The 8,256-nt window shown below is 52.1% G+C and overlaps 1 protein-coding gene and 2 long non-coding RNA genes across 5 annotated transcripts in view; all 3 read left to right on the forward strand.

Annotated features, from left to right (window-relative positions):
• The first annotated feature begins 226 nt into the window (after positions 1-226).
• On the forward strand, positions 227-4,505 carry LOC109366241. Of its 3 annotated transcripts, none has more exons than XR_002112441.2 (4): positions 227-2,058; positions 2,199-2,282; positions 2,861-2,938; positions 3,917-4,505. It is a non-coding gene; the product is annotated as an uncharacterized LOC109366241 (long non-coding RNA). The 3 variants fall into 3 exon arrangements; XR_002112442.2 differs by having other exon boundaries at positions 228-1,941; XR_002112440.2 differs by having other exon boundaries at positions 230-2,282.
• Positions 4,506-4,609: 104 nt separating this feature from the next.
• LOC104909932 lies at positions 4,610-6,117 on the forward strand. The gene is made up of 3 exons (XR_792695.2): positions 4,610-4,654; positions 5,287-5,368; positions 6,078-6,117. It is a non-coding gene; the product is annotated as an uncharacterized LOC104909932 (long non-coding RNA).
• Positions 6,118-6,218: 101 nt separating this feature from the next.
• Positions 6,219-8,256, forward strand: part of LOC104909933 (rho GTPase-activating protein 32-like) — a 5,675-nt gene continuing 3,637 nt past the window's right edge. Inside the window, exon 1 of the mRNA XM_010707771.3 lies at positions 6,219-6,283. Coding sequence (XP_010706073.2) covers positions 6,219-6,283 — 65 coding nt within the window. The remainder of the gene's footprint in view (positions 6,284-8,256) is intronic.

Consider the following 8,256-nt stretch of genomic DNA (forward strand, 5'->3'; position numbering starts at 1 on the left):
ACACCTCAGATATTTATAAACCTGGATCAGGTCCCCTCTCAGTCTTCTTTTCTCAAGGCTAAACAGACCCAGTTCACTTAGCCTTTCTTCATAGGGGAGATGCTCCAGGCCCTTCACCATCTTTGTGGCCCTCCGCTGGACTCTTTCCAAGAGATCCCTGTCTTTTTTGTACTGGGGAGCCCAGAACTGGACACAGTACTCCAGATGAGGCCTTACCAGGGCAGAGTAGAGGGGGAGAATATAGGCTTGGATGCATTTTCAATCAGGTGTAGGACATGTAATGCTCCTCTGAGATGTCATGCTGACAAGAACAGCAGGGTGGTAAATTTTACAGGGTTGCATTTTTTTAATTATTATTATTTTTTTCCCCAGTCATAACCATAGAACCATAGAAGAGTTACCCAGATAAAGTGAGCATTTGTCACCTGGACTTCCTACAAATGACACAGGCAGTGGGAATCAGCATCCGAAGCATCCTTAAGACCCCTACAAAAGAATGGTGAGAGTTACCCTGGTAGGGTCCTTTGGAAACCTCAGGTCTCTGTAAGCTCCTAAGCTGTGTCGGAGCTCCTCCCGCGGTGCGGACTCAGCTCTCCCTGTCTTTTGTGTAGGAGAGCTAGACTTCAGCTCCTTCCTGTTTCCTGCCCATGCGCTCTGTGCTTTGCCCGTGGCCCAGTGAGGTTTTGTTCCTCGCACCCAGCTTGGTACGTGTGGATAAGGGCCTCTGTTTATGAACATTTATTTTCTGCTGGTGGTGTCAGGCTGAGTGACGGCTCACAGCTGAGCTGGTGGTTAGCGAGACACACAATAGCTGGAGATGCACTTCTGTGTGTCACTAAAACGTGAGCTTTGTGGCTGCCATGAGCAAAGAAACAGAGAAAACGTGTTTTATTTCTGTGTTTGGCTGAGCGGTTAGAGCAGGGCAAGGAGGCTGATTGGGGTTTGCTGCTTTCCAAATAGTGTGCTGTTTGCTGGCAGTGCTCCCGGTGTTCAAAATTCTGTCACTGTGAAGTGTAAACCCTTTGCTTAGTTGACTTGTTGCAGCAGTTTTCTTTCTCCTGCTGAACCCTTCCTGAGCACTTTTGTACACAGCCATGGCCTTTGCCTCTTTCTTTCCTTCATTCTTTGTTGTGTTTGACACTCTGCAAGTTGTGAATTGCCAGGGAACAGCTCAATGTGCTCTGGAGTTCTGGGGGACAAACTCCCAAGAAACACTGCACAGCTTCAAAGCCCCAAAGCTTGGAGAGATGAGAGATGTGCAGCGCTCTGCCTGGTGAAGGACACGATGGGCTCTGCAAGGCGCTTTCCACAAAGCCATCAGATCCGTGCTCAAAGTGCATCCAAAGCAACCCAGTGCCCTGTGCTTGTTGCACCCGGAGCTATCGGTGCCAGGAGTTGCTGCTGTGTTTGCAAGGACATTGTATCAGCAGTGTGATGTCAATGGGGTTGGTTTATGGAAATGAAACAGTTTAATTGTGTACCTCAAGACTAAGGTAGTGAAAAAGATAGTAGTTATGAATGTGTTTATATATCCATCTGCCCGAGGGCAGGAAGGCCCCCGGAGGGACGGACTGAGGCCAGTTGTACGAGGCTCAGCAGGAGCAAGTGCCGGGTCCTGCGCTTTGGTCACGGTGACCCCATGCCGGCTTCTCCAGGATTCAGCTGAGATGGAATTCCAACCGCCCAGTGACTGTAGAATGTTGGGGTGCTGCGTTGGAATATTCCAGTCTTGTGACGTCGTGGTCTTGCCTCCCCACCCTGTCGTGGCGGAGCAGCCTGGTGGCCTTCAGTGATGTCATAAGCGCTGGAATGAGGGGAGGAGCAGTGTGTGCTGCGTCCCTTCATTGGAGCGCTTGAGCTCTGACTGAGTAGCTCGCTTGTTGCACTTGTGCACCAACTGAGTACCTTCGTTTTCACACCGTCTTGTGCGGCGTCTTGTAGGTAAGCTGAGACAGCGTGGGAGAGACGGGTGGGCAGTGAGGGGTTGAGAACTGCTGGCTGGCGGAGCTCGTAGTGCCATCCTGCTTGGTCTTGACCATCAGACGTAATTTTCACCCAGTACGTGCATCCCAAAGCCATGCTTAGAGGCAGCATTTGTCTCATGGCTTTTCCCTCGCCTTCTTTGCTAAACTGTGCAAGCTCACTGACCGGCTCTTTCTCTATTCTCTCCCCGCCCTCTGCCTGCTCCCTTGGTGCAGCTTTCGCTCGCGGAAGAACAGAGCAAAGTGACAAGAAACGGCTGTGAGTTCAAGGCACTCTACCTTGTTCTGATCTCTTGCCAGGTACGTGCCATGCTTTGTCCCCCCACGTGGTTTAGCAGCACCGCGTTTAGTAACGCAGCCTCATCCAGCTTTGATGGGACTCCGGTCCCGTGTGGTTTTTTCCACTTCCCCTCCAGCTCAGCCCTCAGAAGGATGCTGTCTGTGGTGCGTTGACCAGCTAGTCTTAAGGAAACCAATCCCTTAGGCAAAGAGTCGTAGCCCCACTTGTGCAGAGCTGCACGACGTGACCCAGGACACAAGCATGCCTGCTTCGGCTGTGTGAGTGTGCTGCCGACAGCTGTGGGGAGCTGGGGGAGCAGATCCACCCCCAGCAGTGACTCCTCTCACTGCCCTGCTGCCGCGCTGTCGGAGTGCTCCGAGCAAGTGCACCTGCTGCTTTGTGCCAGAGTCCCCATCTGCTAGCAGAGGGATAGCCCTTGGTAAAATGCTCCTAACAGGCTGTCCCGTTTGAATTGGCTGAGCAAAGTGGTTGTTTCTAGAACACCTGCCTATGCCAGTGGGTGACTGAGGGTAGTTCTGAACAAGTCTCTCCGTACTGTGGTGTGTGAACAGAGAAATTAAAGTGTGTTTCTTTTCAGTTCCAGCTTGTGGTGCCTGCTGTGATGGGCATCGCGTGCAGCGAGATCAGCAGTGGGCCTGACGTGGCACAGACAGAGGTAGAGTATGAAGCTCTGATTGGTCTTTGTTCCCTGACTTGAGCCAGCAGAGCGAGCTGCAGATGTGCTCTCCAGCTTTTCAAGAGAGGGAGAGTCCTTGCGGCTCTGTTGGTGCCACTGAAAAGCTGCCCTAAAAGTTTTACTTCCTTGTTACGGGCATCGAGAGGGCCGTGAAAGTCGTAGTACTGACAGAATCAGGTCCGGCCTAATAAACGTGCAGAAGCATTTTCCCCATCCTGCCTGGATTTTGTCACCCAAAGACAAAGTGTTGTTCTCGTCTTCACCAAGTTAAAGGCAGGTGGTGCTTCTAGTGAGCCAAGGATTGGGTCAGTGGGCTGGGTCCTGTGTCCAGCCCACGGCTGAGGCCTCCGGGCAGTGGGTTACAGGAAGTGAGCAGACTCTTACGCTCCTCTTTGGCAAGCCAGTAGTGCAAGTGTGGCAAGTTTATAAAACTGCAAGAGCCGTGTCGGTTGTAGTGTTTGTCCTCTTCTTATTTTTCCCTTGAAATAGCTGCAGAAACAACAAACACTGTCTGCTTCCCAGTGTTTGGCCTCACTATTGGTTGAACTGCTCAAGAGAGCTTGCTTTGTGCTTGCAGTGGCACTGTTTGCACCTTGCGAACTGCAGCTGTAGCTTTGGTTTCCCTCTGAACGGTCTCCTGGCATCTTAAACAATCGACCTTCCTGGACAAAGAGAGCAGGAAAGGATGGGGTAAAATGGGCAAGGCCACCTGTCTGGGTCAGTGCCATTGATGATCAGTCTGGGTAGAGAGAGAGATGCATCTTGGCATTGCCTGGCGAGCGCCTGCTGCACACCAGGAAGAGAAACAGCTGTTCTTAGACTTGCAGTTTCTTGTTAAGTGCTCGCGATAAGGACCGAGTGCATCTCCTGCAGCTTTCTCTGCTGATGTGCTCCTCAGCCTGACATCCTCCTCATTTGTCCTCAGCTCCTCACTGTGGCCTGTGCTCTCTGTTTCAGACTGAGACCAAGGGGAAGCCCCTGCTGGTCTGTGAGGAGTCCTCTCTTAATACTCCAGCTGTTGCTGCTGCGCATGTTATTAAGAGATACGTTGCCCAGGCACCGGACGAACTCTCCTTTGAGGTAAGCAGTTAAAGGCGTTCCTTGTTGTCATGTGCAGAAGAGCATAAGGTATGAACGCATCAGGAATATTCTCTGACACCATCAGAATGTTTTGTGAGGTGAAGCCCAGAAGATTGAGTTTCAGATCAGATTTGCACTGGGTTGGATGCAGGGAGGAGTTCAGCCATCTCTAGAATACGGCTTTATTTGGCATTTGAATCTTCTGATAAAACAGTGCCCAGTGTTGTAGCCTAGTCTCTGAGCAATGGCAGACCAGCGTGTGGAGTGTGTAGATCTGTTCAGGATCTGTTGTGCTGACTTATGTCTGCAGATAATTGGGGTTCTTCTGTCCTCTTTGGCAGAGAGCTGCTGCTGTGTAACACAGTGACTCTTCTACCTCCAAGTTCAGTTGTACAGTGGAAAACGCCTTAAGAGCAGCACTGTTGCAATTGCTCTCCAGCCCAACAGTATTTGGCAGTGCAGAAGAATGCAGTCATTTGAGCTGTGCTTTCCTCCCAGCTGTGCTGAAGCTGGGATTGATGTTGCAATCTCTTGCAGGTGGGAGACATCGTGTGTGTCATTGCTATGCCAGCAAAGGAGCTGAGCCCCTGGTGGAGAGGCAAGCATGGCTTTCAGGTAGGCACAAGCTTCAGGCTTGAGAGCGCAGCTTCGGTCAAGTCAGGAATCTCAGCTTAGAGCTGCTCTGCCTGCTCTAAGGGCGGCTCATGGATGTAAACGGTTTCCCTGTGTTGGTGTCAGAGATGGTCTTTGTAGGAAACTTAGAAGCAAGAGCCTTCACAACATGCATCAGGTTGCGGCCACTGAACTGCCCCTTTGGAAATACAGCAGCTAAGACATGTGTTCCAGTGTCTCAGCGAATCGTGTTTGCAGAACGCTGGGTAGCTCAGAGTGGGGATCGCAGCTGCATCTCAGTCATCAAGTAGGAATTTCAGGCTGTGTTAACTCAGATAATATAGCTGCATCAATCGATCATAACATATAAGTTCCGTATGAAGTCTCTCCCTCCAGGCACACTTGAGATTTAGGGGTGCATAGCATACTTGTCCTCTCCTTGCTCCATATGCAGTTTTATGGATATATGGCTGCAAATGTTGAATAATTATTACTTTTAAGCAGGCCATTTTTCTGTTGGGTAGTCTTAGGGAGCGTCCGGCAGGCACGTTCCGATGAAAATGTTACGTTTTACCAGTTCAGGCCTGAGAAATGCTGCCTTCAGTATTGCACGTCTCTTTTTGTTCTTGTTACAGGTTGGATTTTTCCCTAGTGAGTGTGTGGAGCTCATTAAAGGAGAAATTCCGGCGTCTCTCATCAATTTGGTGCCAAAGCCAGGTACGGATGTTACATTTGATGGTGCAGGGAAGCAAAGTGGAGTCTTTTTTGGGGCGTGTTCCGTATTTAATAGCTCCCTTATCCATCCCACGTTTTCCTCTGTGCTGACGATCCTTCATGCATACCACAGGGTGTATGGCTGGTGCTTTGTAGGCAGTGAGAATGAGGGGGAGGGCAAAGGCAGTCCTCCTGCAAGCCAGTATGAGGCTGAGAACAGCCAGTGTCCCTGGTGGACAGATCGAGGTTTGGCTGTGCTGGTGGCACGCTTGATCAGAACGTGGCTTTTCAAGAGGATCCTTCATCCCCAAGTTGAGCAGGCTAAGCAAGAGGAGTGCATTAAGCTCCATCGGAACGCGCAGGGATTTGGCCCAGTCCTCCTGTGTTTGTGACTGGACTTGGGGAAATCCTAAAATCCTCGTAGAATGGCTTGGGGTGGAAGGGAGCTGAAGGATCATCGAGCTCCAAACCCCTTCCTCAGGCTGGGCTGCCAACCTAGCCCCACATTTAATGTGAGATGAGACCCCGCTGTCCAGGGCCTCCTCCAGCCTGGCCTTGGGCTCCTCCTGCAGGGATGGGGAGAATCTGTTTTAGTATGTACTTGCTGGTAACATTCTTCCCGTTTTGACGTGCTCTGTAGAATGTGTTGTGCTCGGCCTCGTGCAACTGAGCCAAACCTGGAATGACCTGGTTTCTTCTTTTTGTTGTGCAGTGCCAAAGAAACGCGGCAAGCTCATCACCTTCCTTCGTTCCTTGGTGAAGGCCCGCCCAAAGAAGCCGAAGGAGCAGGAGGTGGAGAAGGAACGGGTGTTTGGCTGTGACCTGGGGGAGCATCTTCTCCGCTCTGGTCGCGATGGTAAGGGACGGCCCGTTGCTGAGGTTTTCCTCGGTTGGGAACCTAAAGATGAAAGGGAGATCGTATCTAGCAAGGGGCAGGTTGATAGCAGCGGAGAAAAGGATAATGGGAGTCGATGGCCGAAAGATAAACTGAGTAGATGATGGCTGAAAGACAAATGCTCCTAAGGGACACAGATGTTTGTATTTGCCTAAAGCAAAGCCTGTAAGCCTATCCCACGCTAGCCTGAAAACAGAGGAAGCCTTTTGGCCAAAGAGAGTGTCCTGCATCAGTCTCCCAGCTCTTCCGGGCGTGAGACTTCTCACCTCCATTCCCGTGGGAGCTGTGATGGGACTTGCGGCGTCTCCGGCTTCCCCGGAATTACTTTCTCCAGGCTGATTCCTAGGCCCTGGCATTTCTTGAATGCCAAGAACACATCTCCATCCAGTTTCCTCACCAGCTCCTACAGAGGTGTCTCTGACAGCTTTCCCCGCTAAGGAAGAACCGAGCAGCAGCCTGGCTGGGCTTAGCGGATAGGCTGTGATGGGAGCGCAGCCTGAACCAGGACTCGACTCAGAGCTCAACTAACCGCTGGCACATCTTCTTTAGTCCCCCAGGTCCTGCAGAGCTGCGCAGAGTTCATCGAGCAGCACGGCGTGGTGCAGGGGATATACCGCCTGTCCGGCGTCGCGTCCAACGTCCAGAGACTCCGGTAAGAGCGCTGCGACTGACGCAGCTGTCAGCAGGGGCACATGCCCTGTTGCGGGCGTTCAGAGGCCTGCGGGAAACGCCTTAGCAAAAAGAAAAGGTCACCTTTTGGAGACATCCCATCCGGCATGGCTCACGTGGTGCTGCTGACAGAGTGTTCATTTTCTTCTGTAAATCAGGAAGCCCTTCCGATTCTTGATTGTATTTGGTGTGGCTTCTGACTTGTTTTCCTCGTTCTCAACCCCCTCTGCTCTGCCCGTTTTTGTGTCCTTCTCTCCAGCCGTGAATTTGAGTCTGAGCAGGTTCCTGAGCTGACCGTCCGCGACACTCACAGCGTGAGCTCCCTCTGCAAGATGTACTTCAGGGAGCTCCCGAACCCTCTGCTGACCGACCAGCTGTACGACGAGTTCTCGGTAAGCACAAGGCAACGTCTTTCCTCACCTCTTCCCTGGGCCTCTTGGGACATGGCTGCAGCAGTGCCCCAGCTCTGAGGCCCTTTTTCTGTTAGCCCCATCAGGCTTACTCGTGTGTCTTTGCCACATCCTGCACACCATGCTGATGCCACTTTTGGTGGTCCCAGGAGGTGGTTATTTCCATATTCACAATGCTTGCGAGAATTCCCAGTTGTGGTGGTTTTTTTTTTTTTTTCCTCCCCCAACTATTTATAGAACGGGACTGGGATTAGCAAAGTGTACTTGGAGATGAATGCCCACTGCGAGGAGCTGAGCTGCCCAACCAGGCTGTAAAGCGGCCTGGTGCTTGGACTCCTTGGCCTCAACGGCACCAGCTGCGTGCCGCTTTGCTCCCCAGAGGCCTCTTGGGAGGCCTAAAATCTGTCTCGGTGCTGCCCAACAGTGCACTATCCCCATGGTTCCCGACCCTGCGGCAGGTTTCTAGCCCGATTTGTGTCTCACTCCCTTTCTGCACTATTGCAGGGTGCTGTCGGTGCCGCTACAGATGAGGAGCGGCTGGTCAGAATGCAGGACGTCATCCAGCAGCTGCCCGCTCCTCACTACAGGTCAGTGCTGCCCTCAGCCTGCTGAGCTCAGCCCTGCTGCACTTCAGAGGGCAACGGTGCCATTCCAGGCCTTGTCTCACGCTAGCAACACGATGCCTGTGTATGCTGAAGCGGTTGAAGGCTCCACGGGGTGAATTTATTGGGTCAGTTCCTGGGCACGGCGGCACGCTTGGTGCAGCTGATGGCTGCGGCGGTGCCGTGCTGGGGCTTGGTGCTGCAGCGTGGCACTTAGTCAGGTTGGATCTACTTCGTCTTCAGTGACAGTAGCAGTAACAACAACCAGCATGAATTGAGGCTTGCTTTGTGAATCGCAGCACTTCATGCTGGTTG

The sequence above is a fragment of the Meleagris gallopavo genome, chromosome 2 (assembly GCF_000146605.3).
Source record: "Meleagris gallopavo isolate NT-WF06-2002-E0010 breed Aviagen turkey brand Nicholas breeding stock chromosome 2, Turkey_5.1, whole genome shotgun sequence".
NCBI lineage: Eukaryota > Metazoa > Chordata > Aves > Galliformes > Phasianidae > Meleagris > Meleagris gallopavo.